The sequence below is a fragment of the Salvia splendens genome, chromosome 3 (genome assembly GCF_004379255.2).
Source record: "Salvia splendens isolate huo1 chromosome 3, SspV2, whole genome shotgun sequence".
Classification (NCBI taxonomy): Eukaryota; Viridiplantae; Streptophyta; class Magnoliopsida; order Lamiales; family Lamiaceae; genus Salvia; species Salvia splendens.
Window position 1 is genome coordinate 21,993,933 of NC_056034.1, and position 12,644 is coordinate 22,006,576.

The following is a 12,644-nucleotide window of genomic DNA, read 5'->3' on the forward strand; positions in this document are numbered from 1 at the left end:
CTCTTTTTTCTTGACTGGGTTTTGGGGATCGGCTCCATGTCGTTGTGTACTGGGTGTTCGGGTCCCACTTGGACTCCACAGAATCCAACGTATCGAATAGTCGAAATTTGTGAGGTTCATGACCCTGCCACCAGACACCGCTGATCAGCGTGCCATCAGGGCTATTCGGGTTTGGGAAGCTGCCAGGATTCATCCTTGAATTACTATTGAGAGAGAAAATGAGATAGGGGAAGATAGTGGAATGAAAGGTATGAGAATGAAGTAAAATGGTGATATATATAGTGGAAAAAAAATTAAAATTTGAAATCATCGTCCGGACTCCAGCAATGGGTCGGAAAATGATTGTCCGACCTTAAGGTCGCAGACTATGTCTCGGGCGTGACCATCGGGCGGAGTTTCATCCTCCCACCTGCAGTAGCGGACGAATTGTCCGCCCCATTGTGGTGTTACAATGCTCTAATTGGTTAGTGCGTATTAAGATTTTAGCATTTCAAAATATTTTATTTTAAAATAGTTATATATAGAATATTTTTGTATTATTTTTATATTAGTTTTATCAATCTTCTTAATATATTATACTATAATTTATTATTTTATAAGTATTATTTTTTAACTTTTTTCTTTAAATATAATAAAATATAAAATAATTTAATGTCGTTAAACTTAGTCGTATTATTTAATGAATTGGAGATTGATCAAAATATATTAAATTTGAAACTAATTAAAATATATTAATTATTTTAATTGGATAAATATAGGATGAAAACTGAAAAAATTAAATCTTTGTTTGCTATTTAACTTGTGAATTAATTCGGAGAAAAGACATTGCAATAAGAATAAAATTTTACATAAATAAAAGACAAATTAAACTCTAGCGACTAGCATAATGGGAAAAGATTGCCTAGTCTAGACATACTATTCGGCATAATGAGTTGGTATGTCCAACAAATAATTGTTTAACAAGTGGATATTTAAAAAAGTCATGTTCCAACTATACATAAATATACATGGAACTAATGGATATAAAATCTAAAATTAATTAATTCCTTAAATTATGAAAAAAAAATTCAAAATATTTTAGACTTACGCCATATACATACTCCCTATTGTACAATGGAGAGTGTTATATTGCTAACTCAATACTGAATTGCTAACTACAATTAAATAATAGTAATTAGATACTCAAATCAAGAGCCTAGATCATCAGCCCCGGAATGTCAATACGATCAACAAAAAGATTCAATAAGGATATTAAGGTCGATTTACAACAAATTAGTTGTAACTAACTTTTGAAAAATATCACATAACTTTAAAACGCATATAACTTTCTTTATTTAAATTATTTTTTCGCACAACATATATCAAATTAAAGATAATTTCATAAGGATTCTAACGAGATCTCACTTGCATATGTTCCGATATCAAAATTTGAAAAAAAATCAAAAATTTTCAATTTTTTTCGTATAGCAACAAATGTCAACATAGTATATAAAATATGTCAATATAATGCACGTAGAATGTCATTCTTAAAGCAATGAGTTGACATTCTCAAAGCATTGTGTTGATATTTTTAAAACACTATATTGACATTTTCATCAAAAACCCTAATTTGGTAGTTTTTTATGTTTTTCGATTTAATTAATAAAAATGAAAATTACACGTGAAAAATTTTAGACACTAGATTTCTAAAATCATATGGTTTTAAATTAGTTGTAGTTAACAATTAAGTGGTGAGTTAGCAATTGATCACACCCCATTGTACAATATTGTATCTAATGGGAGTAATATATTCGTACAATTATACATATTTTTTGCTATTTTATTTTATTATTTTAAAATTTTCTTATATTTATATATGCTATTAAAAAAGTAGAAAAAAATTGAAAATTATTAATAATGTATCAACAAAATTTAAATTAATAGCGTAACTTTTGTATTTATATGGAATATACGTTTAGGGGTGGGAATACGGGTATCCATGGATACTCGACCCGAAAAAACCAAGGTACCCATACTCGAAAATCATCTAAATGTCTATCAAAACCCGACCCGATATATTTTCGGGTACTCCAATACCTGCCCCGGGTATCCATACCCGACGTATCGGGTACCCAAATACCCGACTCTTTACATGTGTTAATAACTAATAAAAAAATTCAAAATTTTATATATTAATATAAATATAGAAATCTTTAAATTGATTAATATCTTTAATGTTGCATTTATTTTGTAGTATAAAACTATAAAAAATGGGTCACTTTTATTTTAAAGTACTCCATATGATTATATTTATGGAGATTGGTTATGCAATCTGTAAGTAAAATAATAAAAGTTACTCATTTAATTAAACAATACTAGAAACAACCAATAATATAACTCAAAAGTCAAAATAATTAACTAAAATATAAAAACCATATGAGTTGGTTATGCAATACGTAAAACTTGAGAGTTTGGAGAAGCTGTGACCTAGAGTAAGAGAGATTGACTTATTTATATAAGTTTAGAGAAAGTTAACCTAGTAAGTTTTAATTAGTAAATAAATTAGCCTAGCCCTTGAAGCCCAAAATGGCTAAACCTAATTTAAAAATTGCTTTAAATTATAAATTGGATATTCGGGTAATATCCGATACCTATTCGGGTTATCCAATACCCGATTTATCTTATATTTCAATATCCATTCCCCACCCAATCCCATAAAATTGGATATTGGGTATCCAATACCCTACGGATATTGGGTCGGGTACGGGTAAACCCAATACCCCGATATCCGTATTCCCACCCCTATATACGTTTTTGTATATAATATCACGTGTGGTCTACATAAATAATGAAGTGCGGCTATTAACTTAAACTAGTGTTAACCTCCGTGCTATGCACGGGACATAAGAGTTTCAATTAATAAATACAAAATATAATAAAAATATAGAAAACAAGAACTCAAAGCAATGTGAAGAGATAAAAAAATGTACTACTCCTTAATGAATGTATTATTTATATACAATTTTAATTTATGATCCAAGTGGAGTAAAAACAATAAAATTAATTACAAAAAGAATATGTGTAACTAAGGATCAAAGAATATAAGTTAATTAAAATAAATATACAAATAAAGAAAATATGTGTGAGTAAAGATCAAAGATTAGAAATTGGAATAAGAAACGTACAATAGCAGTATACTCATATTAAATAATTCAAAAAATATTTTACTTAATTAACTATAAATTTCAAAATAAATACTAACTAAAACACTTTAAAATATATAATACATATAGAGCAATCACACTTCAATGACATACTACAACTTCGTATAAAAATAGTAATATTATTTAATATTCAGTTAAACTCAAGAATAATTAAAACTTTCAGTCATTCAATTGAATCGAATATAAAAAATGTCTTTATTTTTATGAGGATGAAATATTAAATATTTTAATTAAATAAATATAGCATGAAAATTAAATTATATATTTGTGTTGCCATTTAGTTTATAGATTAATTCAGAGAAGAAATTATTACAATTGTTTTGTCTAATTCCGGGGATCCTCTTAGAACAATTGTTTCAACGATATATCCGTCCTATATGAATCATGAAGAGTTGAGTAATTGTTTGCATGATCGTGTCATACTTGCTCCTACTTTAGAGGTTGTTGATGAATAAAATTTTAATTTTAACCCAAATAGAAGGCAAATTAAACTCTTTAGCACATTTCCAATTTTAAACTCTAGCACAATTCCAATTTTAACTCAAATAAAAGGCAAAATAACAATACATAAACTTAATTACAAAGATGAATTTAAATTAAAAAATATTTATACAAAGTCCAATAAATTAATAGTTCAAAATTAAAACCTAATTTTATAAATATAATGATGTAACACCCAATTTAAAACTATATTTTTATAAATTTTTTCAAAATCATAAAATCCAATACAAATAAAGCTCAAATAATACATTCCTTAGACTAAAATTTTAACACAAATAAATCTAAATAACAGTATACTCCATAAATTAATATTCCCTACAAACCCTATAGAAAAATGCGGCGCCTCCCTCCCTTTCTCTTTCTCTCAGCGCCGATTGCACTCTCCCTTCCCATCTCCTCTTTCTCTCTCAGGCCATCTCCAACCATTTACACTAAACTCAAACCCATTTTTCCAGTTCTATCACATCAAACAATAATTCTACTCCAACCATTTTTACACCAAACTCAAACCCAAAAGAATATTCCATATTCACCTACTTTTTTTACTTTTTCAATCTTGCCTACATATTTATTTAAATTACACATTAACCCATAACACTTTGTCAAAATAATTTTCCAAATATAATTAAATAATTTAATACAATTATTTATATTAATATAAAATATATTATACATTCAATAAAAAATACATTAATAGTTAGTAGTAACTATTAATATTACGATTATATATGTATCAAAAGTTCAGTGTATTACTAACTATTAATATTACGATTTAATCAAAACTTTTATTTCAACTAATTATTTCAAAATTTGCAATTTCATAGCGTAAATTCTTATTGGATCATGACTTGTACAAAAAACAAATACATAGTATATGATTAGCCCAGCTCATCAATATATTATACTACTAATTGAATTTTAAACCTAATTTTATCTTCCCTTGCGCCACAATCTTCTTCTTCTTCTCTATTCTTCTTTCTCTATTTTTTCGTTCCCTTCTCTGGTTCTTTCTGCATCTCAAAATTTTCTGCCCAAGCTCTTCAACCATCAACAATCCTCCATAAACCAGGTAAGCCCTTGCTTTCCATTCGAAAATACAAAAGCACGAGGGAGCCAAGTGCAATTTCCAGGAACTTCAAAAGGTGGAATGCAGTAGCTACATTTCGGTTTCATCTTTGGAGTGATACTGTTCAAAAACGCAAAAAAAGACGATTTGGGATGCATTTTGGAGTATGATTGGAGATGTTTTTCACTGCAAAGATGCGTTTTGCCGCATCGTTGGAGATGCCCTCAGTCGGCATCGCCGCTGCAACCCTTCCTCCGGCGTCCTGCTCCTTTCTCTCTCACTCTTTTTCGGAGCTCTCTCCTTCCTCCGTCACGCCTCCCTTCCTCGCGGCGCTGCTCTGCTCTGCTTCCTCCCTCCGTCACGCCGTCCACCTGGCTTCCCTGCCGCCGTTCCCGGTAAAGATCGGATCTTTGAAGTCGCGGCTCACTTTCTCGTAGCCAGTCGCCTCCACTGCACCGCCTCCATCAGCCTTGCCGCCTTCGTCACCCATCATCGGAGCTGTCGCAGGCTTCCAAGATTCATGCTACGCTGCAATCAAAAATAAAATTTTCAGTAAATCAATCAATAATAATGCAGATTCAATTAAATGTGTGTGTATGTATATGTGTTTTATCTTTTTTGAGAAGCTAGTGTTTCATTAGACTAATTTTTTGTCCAATAATATCGGCCTCTTTTCTGTCCAATGTTGCCATTTTTTAAATGACCAAAAAGGTAAACCAAATAGTTTTGAATTTTCCAGCCAAAAAGGGCAAATAAGTCTTTTCATTAAACTGACATTTTAGATTAGTATAAATTTTGTTAACATATACTCCCTCCGTTTCACTATAGTTGAGGCGGAACTTTTGGGCACGGAGTCTAAGAAAGGGATGTTGGGTGTTAAATAAATAGTTAAAAAAGTAAAAAAGAGAAAAAAGTAGGGAAAATAAAGTGTAAAGTTAGAGTAAAGTAAGAAAGAGAAAAAAATTACCATATATGGAAATGACTCAACTATAAAGAAACTTCCCGAAATGGAAAAATGACTCAACTATAGTGAAACGGAGGGAGTACTAATTATTTTCAATTTTTTATACTTATTTTATAGTTAAAAAATGTATGAAATTTTAAACAAAAAAATAGCAAATACTGAAATGCATATACATTTGTACGCTGTACGCCATATATTACTCAAAATATTAAAAACTTTTCCAAATAGTAATAGAATTCAACTCTCAATTATACTATACTCCGCCGCTCCACCGCGCTGCCTCGTCGCTCCACCGCCTTTCCTCGCCGGATTCTCGCCGGTCAGCTATTCCTCCTTCTCAATTTCTGAAACTTTGATTTATTTTAGTTGGATTGTATAAAAGGCATCTAAAGTCTCACATTATATTAGTATAGATTGCTGTTTCTCCTTCTTCCATGGCTGACAGCGTGAGTAGTAGCTCATCTACCAACGCCACCATTACCCCGCCGGAGACGAAGTCGTGGGCGGATGTCGCTGATGAGGAGGCGGCTGCGGAGAAGCAAATCGACGCTTCGTCGGCGACGGATATCAAATTGGACTCGTTGGTTGTCGACGAGTCCAAACAAGGTCCACTCGGCCTCACTAATCCCGACGATTCCACCATAGAAGCGGTAATTTTCTACCTTTCTCTCTACTTTTTGCCTATAATTTGTCCTCGATTTTATTGATTTAAGCTTTAGGTTTTTATTGTGATTTTGCAATCGATGATAATTGTAGGGTTTTAATTGGGATTTTGATTTCCTGCTTTTTGAGTTGAATCATAGGTTACGTCCGGGGACACTCCATATACCTCGGCTAAGAGATTCGAAGACTTGAACTTGTCACCTGAGCTGCTAAAGGGGCTTTATGTTGAGATGAAGTTTGAGCAACCTAGCAAGATTCAGGCAATCAGTTTACCCATGATCTTAACTCCTCCTTACAAGAATTTAATAGCTCAAGCTCATAATGGATCCGGGAAGACCACTTGCTTCGTGCTTGGTATGTTGAGCCGAGTTGATCCGAATGTCCGTGAACCTCAGGCTCTCTGCATTTGCCCCACCAGGGAGTTAGCCATTCAGGTTTGTTTTGCTGCTTGCTTATTTTCAGTTGTTCGTCCTTTATAACTTGGAATTTTTTCTAATCTATGGTCATAGCCTTTTGTTTGGCTGGGGGATTCATATAGGTCTATATTTTGTTTGGGAATAGCTAAAGAGGATGAAAAGATCCTTGCAAGATTGAGTGTGAACTCGTCTCTAATCACTATTAATCGAGTTCCTGTTATTAATGAGGATTGTAAATGATAGTTGATGTAGTAAAACGGAACGACTGCTGTTTTGTTGTGGCTGCATAGTTGTATCTTCCACTTAATTAATTCAATCAAGTGCTTATAATTATGTAATTACTGCAATCCTGACTCGTTTCATATTTATGTTATGGTCTTTGAGCAAACTGATTAAATTGTGCAGAATATGGAAGTGCTTCTGAAGATGGGGAAGTTCACTGGGATAACCTCAGAATTAGCTTTACCACCTGATCAAGCAAACTACATCCCAATACAAAAGAGGCCACCTATTACAGCGCAAGTAATCATCGGCACACCAGGCACATTCTCTAAATGGTTGCAGCACAAGAAATTGGGTTTGAGTAAAATGAAGATTCTTGTGTTTGATGAGGCAGACCACATGTTGGCAATGGTGAGTTGTGCAATTTCATTTTCCTGTTCTTATTGAGCTCTTATTTTTATGGTGTTAAAACTGTTAATTGCACAATTACCTTTTATTATGGTGTACTGTATGTAAAGTTTGTCTAGTCACCTGCTTTTTCTTTTTCCTTTTGGTTGACCTGTATACTCCATTCTCACTTAGATTCTTCCATCCAATTGACTATCTTGGTCAAGTAGGTCAATCTATCCTTGTCAATGCCTGGTCTCATTATGTTGGTCCATGCTGTGGTATAGGGAAATTATCTGTCTGATTAGATCCCATGGAAATTAATGATACATGCACTCCTGGATCCATTTCTATTGCATCCAAGTAAATGGATGGATCATAAATTGAGAAATAATCTTTTATGCATAAAGTATTTTTTGTTATGGTTCCCTGATGAAGTTAAGTTCACTGTATTGCGTATATTCTGATTCGTAATTTGTGAAGCATATAATATCTCATATTATAAGTTTATTGAGTGAATTTATTATCATATGCAGAGTGGATTCCGAGATGAATCAATCAGGATAATGAAGGCTATTGCTAAATCCAGTTCCAATTGCCAGGTTGGTTGTTTAGTGTACAAAGTAATCATGTTTTTTTGAATGTAACTTCTCTTTTGCTTTTAGACAGGATGCGTTTAAACCACTTTGCATTGCTTACTGAATTTGGAGTTATAGTTATTAGCATAGGGTAAAATACATAATGCAAGTGCCCAGAAGATGTTCCTTTCAATTTTATCTCTTTACTTCAGTAGGAGTCTTTTACTTCATTTTCTAGTTATATATTTCCTCGTGTATCATAATTGTGCAATCTGGTCATATGCTGCCATCTATTGGCCATGTTTGGTGTGAGGGACATTGGTACCGAAGTGAAGGAATATCTTGGAGCTATATGTTACAGAAATGGAAATTATTTAATCTCAGAGTCAGATTCAATATTCGTTGTCGACTGAATTATATTTAACTTTTGTTGTGTTGTGGAATATTGTTCAGGTCCTGTTATTCTCGGCTACCTTTGATGATGATGTGAAGGACTTTTCAGCCAAAATAGCTGGAGAGATCTTTAAAAGACAACCTAACCAAATGTTTGTCAAAAAGGAAGAACTATCTCTGGAGTCTGTGAAACAGTACAAGGTTCATTGTCCTGACGAGCTTTCAAAGATCATGGTGATTAAAGACCAAATACTTGAACTTGGAGAGAAAGTGGGGCAGACAATTGTCTTTGTCAAATCCAGGAATGCTGCATCTATGTTGCACCAAGCTTTGGTCAAACTTGGCTATGAGGTCACTACGATTCAAGGTGCACTGAATATAGAGGACAGGGACAAAATCATAAAAGAGTTCAAAGAAGGTCTGACCCAAGTTCTAATCGCAACTGATGTTCTTGCTCGAGGTTTTGACCAGAGCCAGGTGCTGCTGCTCATCTCTTTTTACTATTTTACTTCAACGTCTATTATAATAGCAGTTCTTTGCTTAACTTGGATCTTAACCTGTTATAATAATTCCATATTTTTTTTATGTAGGTTAATTTGGTTATCAATTTTGATCTTCCTGTGCAATATGGTCGTTATTCTGAGCCTGACAATGAAGTTTACTTGCACCGGGTTGGTAGAGCTGGGCGCTTTGGCCGCAAAGGTATTTCATTTTTAATTATGCACATTGTTTTCTGGTATGCCCTTTGACTTCAATCATGCAGTGTAAATCCTGGGGTAGTTACTGTAATGGAGGACTATTGTGGTTGTTAGTGTCAATATTTACTTGTTTACCTATTTGATTTGTGTGGATGACTATTTGTCATTTCATCATCTGAAATGGTATTTGCTTGAAATATTTAAATTCATCAAAATCCTTGGGAGATGATTGATTTAACTGCTGAAACATTATTCACGATTCAATAACTCTGGTTTAAAAAGCAACTATTTTGTGTGTTTTAGTCCGATTATTTTTGTTTGAAGCATGATTATGATTAACCTGCTGGATAAAACTTCTATTTTGTGCTGGACAGGTGCTGTGTTCAACTTGCTTTGTCTTGACAGCGATGATATGATTATGGACAAGATTGAGAAACACTTCAACTCTCAGATTACTGAGGTAAAAAACATCCACATAATTTGCCTTGATTTTGACTTGTTAATAACTTTTCTAGATGATAGTTTGATGACTCTGTGTATGACTTGATCCTTTTCAATGCAGGTTGCTCCTTGGAATAGTCGGGAAGCATTCGAGGATGCTCTATGGCGCGCTGGGCTATTGTGATTATGTTTTGAGTAGACGTGTTTGGATCATCTTATCTTATTATCGAGGAGAGAGTTTTTTTTTCTCAATTTTCATAGTGAATGTGTTGAAAAGAATAATGCTTTTCTGTTTGTCATGTTTTGTGTGGTGTTACATTTGTCAAAACATGCTACTACTTTAGTTTCCTGGATATTGTCTCAGACTGAAAATGAATAGAATCTGTGGACATTGCGGCTCCTGAGAGCCCCTGTAAGAAGCCGGAATCGACATATCTAAGTTATATCTGAATATGTAGTTGCAGCCCACATAAATAAACAAATAGATAGGGATCAAGCAATAAGAGAGAGCAGTGTGCTCTGTCTGATTACTCCATCTACTATATTATTGCTTAACACATTGCTGAAAAAGCTTATCAGAAGTGGATGATAAATAAACACATCATCAATACATGTCGAGCAAAATTAACCAAAGAGAGTCGAAACCCAAAAGTGCACTGTAAGTTAATTTGAAAATATTCATCACAACTAATGCTGCAATTGGACAAATTTCAGATTAAAAAACTGGCTACTGCAAACAAAAAGGACATAACAGTAATCATAATAATATTGTTGAGAATCTAAAAAAGAAAGGAAATAATCCTGATTACGTGTTAGGAAGTCCAAAATCCTATGAGACCAACTCCAATCATGCACTAAAATTCATTTTTGGTGTAAAAATCATCTCCAATCATACACAAAATTCAAACCTATTTTTGGTGTTTTCTACGAATTTACACCAAATTTGGTGTTTATGCAAAAATTTATGAGATACTAGTGTTAACACCTGTGCTAGGCACGGGCCATAAAATTTTCATATAACTCTAAGATAAATGAATTAAAAAAATTTAGATAATAAAAATTATATAATTATGTTTATAGTTAAGAATAAATGTTTAATAAAAATACAAAACATTATACTCCATCCGTCCATAAAAAAATAGTCACATTTGTGAACGGCACGCATTTTAATGAAAAAAATTGGTAAAGAACAAAGATGAAATACTGATGCTTATATTTAAGAATATGTGTACATTAAAATAAGATATAAAAAAGAAAGAAAAATGTGCGAACTAAGGATCAACGATGAAAATAATACTAATAAATATGTATTTCAAATATATAAAATTTAGTTACAGTTAAAATGATTTTAACAAACATTACTCCCTTCGTCCCACAATAAGAGGCTTATTTTCCGTTCCACAAAAAGATTCATATATCAATTTTACCATAAATGGTAAGTAGGCTCATTACTCCATTCGTCCCACAAAAAGAGACTTATTTTGTCATTTCATTCTGTTCCACAAAAAGATTCATATATCAATTTTACCATAAATGGTAAGTAGGCTACATATTCCACCAACTTCTTCCACTCATGGGCGGACACAGTAGGAAGAATGGGAGGGCTTAAGCCCCTACCCAAATATTTTTTTGTGTTTTTCTATTTATAAAATTTTTGAAATCTTATAAAATTTAGCTCAACCCTCACCAATTTAACGATATTGAAGGTTACATGCATGGAAATTGAAGGATAAAAAGGGCTGAAAATTAAAAATTCTTAACTAGCAGAGAAAACATTAAGAAACAGTGTGGTGTTTTAAGGAAGAAGATGAAGCTGACTGATAAAAAAATAATAATATTATAATATTATCATTAATACAGTAACTTTTTTAAGTGTTAATTAGTGTCTCTGTAAACGTGCAACACTACTATCAGTTAGTTTTAAAACTATTTTAAAAATTAAACTAACTCACTAGTTGATCATTTTAATTCTTTATCTATCATTTTCTACATTGGAACCTTTAATTCTTTTTAGGCGCTGTTTTTTTGTTGTTACTATTCAATTTTCTAATTATTTCTTTTCTCTGTTTTAATTAAATTATGCAGAAATTTATTTTTTTTATCATTCTTTATTTCTTTATTAACATTCGAGGATAAGAAAAGAATAGGTACATATGAATTGTTTCATTCTTTTGATTAGGTATTTGTTAATTAGTTTCTTGCAATAAAAAAATATTTATGAATTTTTCATAGATTTTATAATTGTGATTTTTTTACTATGCTATTACTTCACATATTTTTTGTTATATGTTTTCTTTTTAACTCTGCATTTTTAAAAAAAAATATAAAGAAAAGTTAGCGAATTTTTTTGGAACCAGAGTTTACTTTTTTAGAATGAACGGTCTATTTACTAAAAATAATAAAAATGAAATGTAAGTGCAAACATAATAAGTAAAAGTATTTTTTTATAAACCCATGTCGGACCAAAATAGGACATTGGGTAATGAAGGGATCGTATATATAATGGAGCCCCAACTGAAAAAAATTCCTGCGACCGCCACTGATTTCACTCACATTTTCTTATAAAACTAATACTGTATAAGTAGAACTCATATCACAAACTTATTCAATCCACTTTTCTTTATATTTCTTAAAACTCGTGCTATAACTATATAGGACTCTTATTGCGGGAGAGAGGAGGTACTAAATGTTGCAAAACTATGATAAGAAAAATATTATAAATATATTTATAAAATTAAAGATATTTAAAATAAAAAGTGATAAAATATACCTCCATTCACATTTAAAGTCCATGTAATAGAGTTACTATGATTCATAATAGATGAAGTACCTTCACCAAGAACAACATTACTTATAACTATGGGATTTTCATAGGATCTACCCACATTTAAAATTATTGCTTTCTATGCTAAGGTACTGAATGCTCTGCTTGAATTTTTTTTTTGCAGGGAATTATCTTAATGGATTGCAAGTAGAAGAGACATAATTAGGGTTGGGTAAATATACCCAAAATGCGGTATATCGATCGTATCGTACTGAAAATATCGAAAAATATCGAATTTTCGGTATATCAAAATTTTCGGTACGATACAATACCGTATCATAAGTTTTC

At 32.0% G+C, this 12,644-nt stretch overlaps 1 protein-coding gene across 2 annotated transcripts; it reads left to right on the forward strand.

Moving 5' to 3' along the window:
* Positions 1-5,917: 5,917 nt before the first annotated feature.
* LOC121797254 (DEAD-box ATP-dependent RNA helicase 38-like) lies at positions 5,918-9,948 on the forward strand. 2 transcript variants are annotated; one of them, XM_042196013.1, is made up of 9 exons: positions 5,918-6,053; positions 6,148-6,384; positions 6,538-6,831; positions 7,219-7,446; positions 7,959-8,024; positions 8,454-8,870; positions 8,984-9,095; positions 9,466-9,551; positions 9,654-9,948. In XM_042196013.1, exons 2-9 carry the CDS (start codon positions 6,169-6,171, stop codon positions 9,714-9,716), a joined length of 1,482 nt encoding a protein of 493 aa, XP_042051947.1. In that variant the 5' UTR covers positions 5,918-6,053; positions 6,148-6,168; the 3' UTR covers positions 9,717-9,948. The 2 variants fall into 2 exon arrangements, with proteins under 2 accessions (XP_042051947.1, XP_042051946.1); XM_042196012.1 differs by having other exon boundaries at positions 5,974-6,053; positions 6,143-6,384.
* The last annotated feature ends 2,696 nt before the right edge of the window (positions 9,949-12,644 follow it).

Coding starts and splice junctions, on each gene's coding strand:
- LOC121797254 (XM_042196013.1), top strand. CDS start 6,169: ATGGCTGACAGCGTGAGTAGTAGCTCATCTACCAACGCCACCATTACC. Junction 6,385..6,537: donor ACGATTCCACCATAGAAGCG/GTAATTTTCTAC, acceptor GTTGAATCATAG/GTTACGTCCGGGGACACTCC. Junction 9,096..9,465: donor TGGGCGCTTTGGCCGCAAAG/GTATTTCATTTT, acceptor TGTGCTGGACAG/GTGCTGTGTTCAACTTGCTT.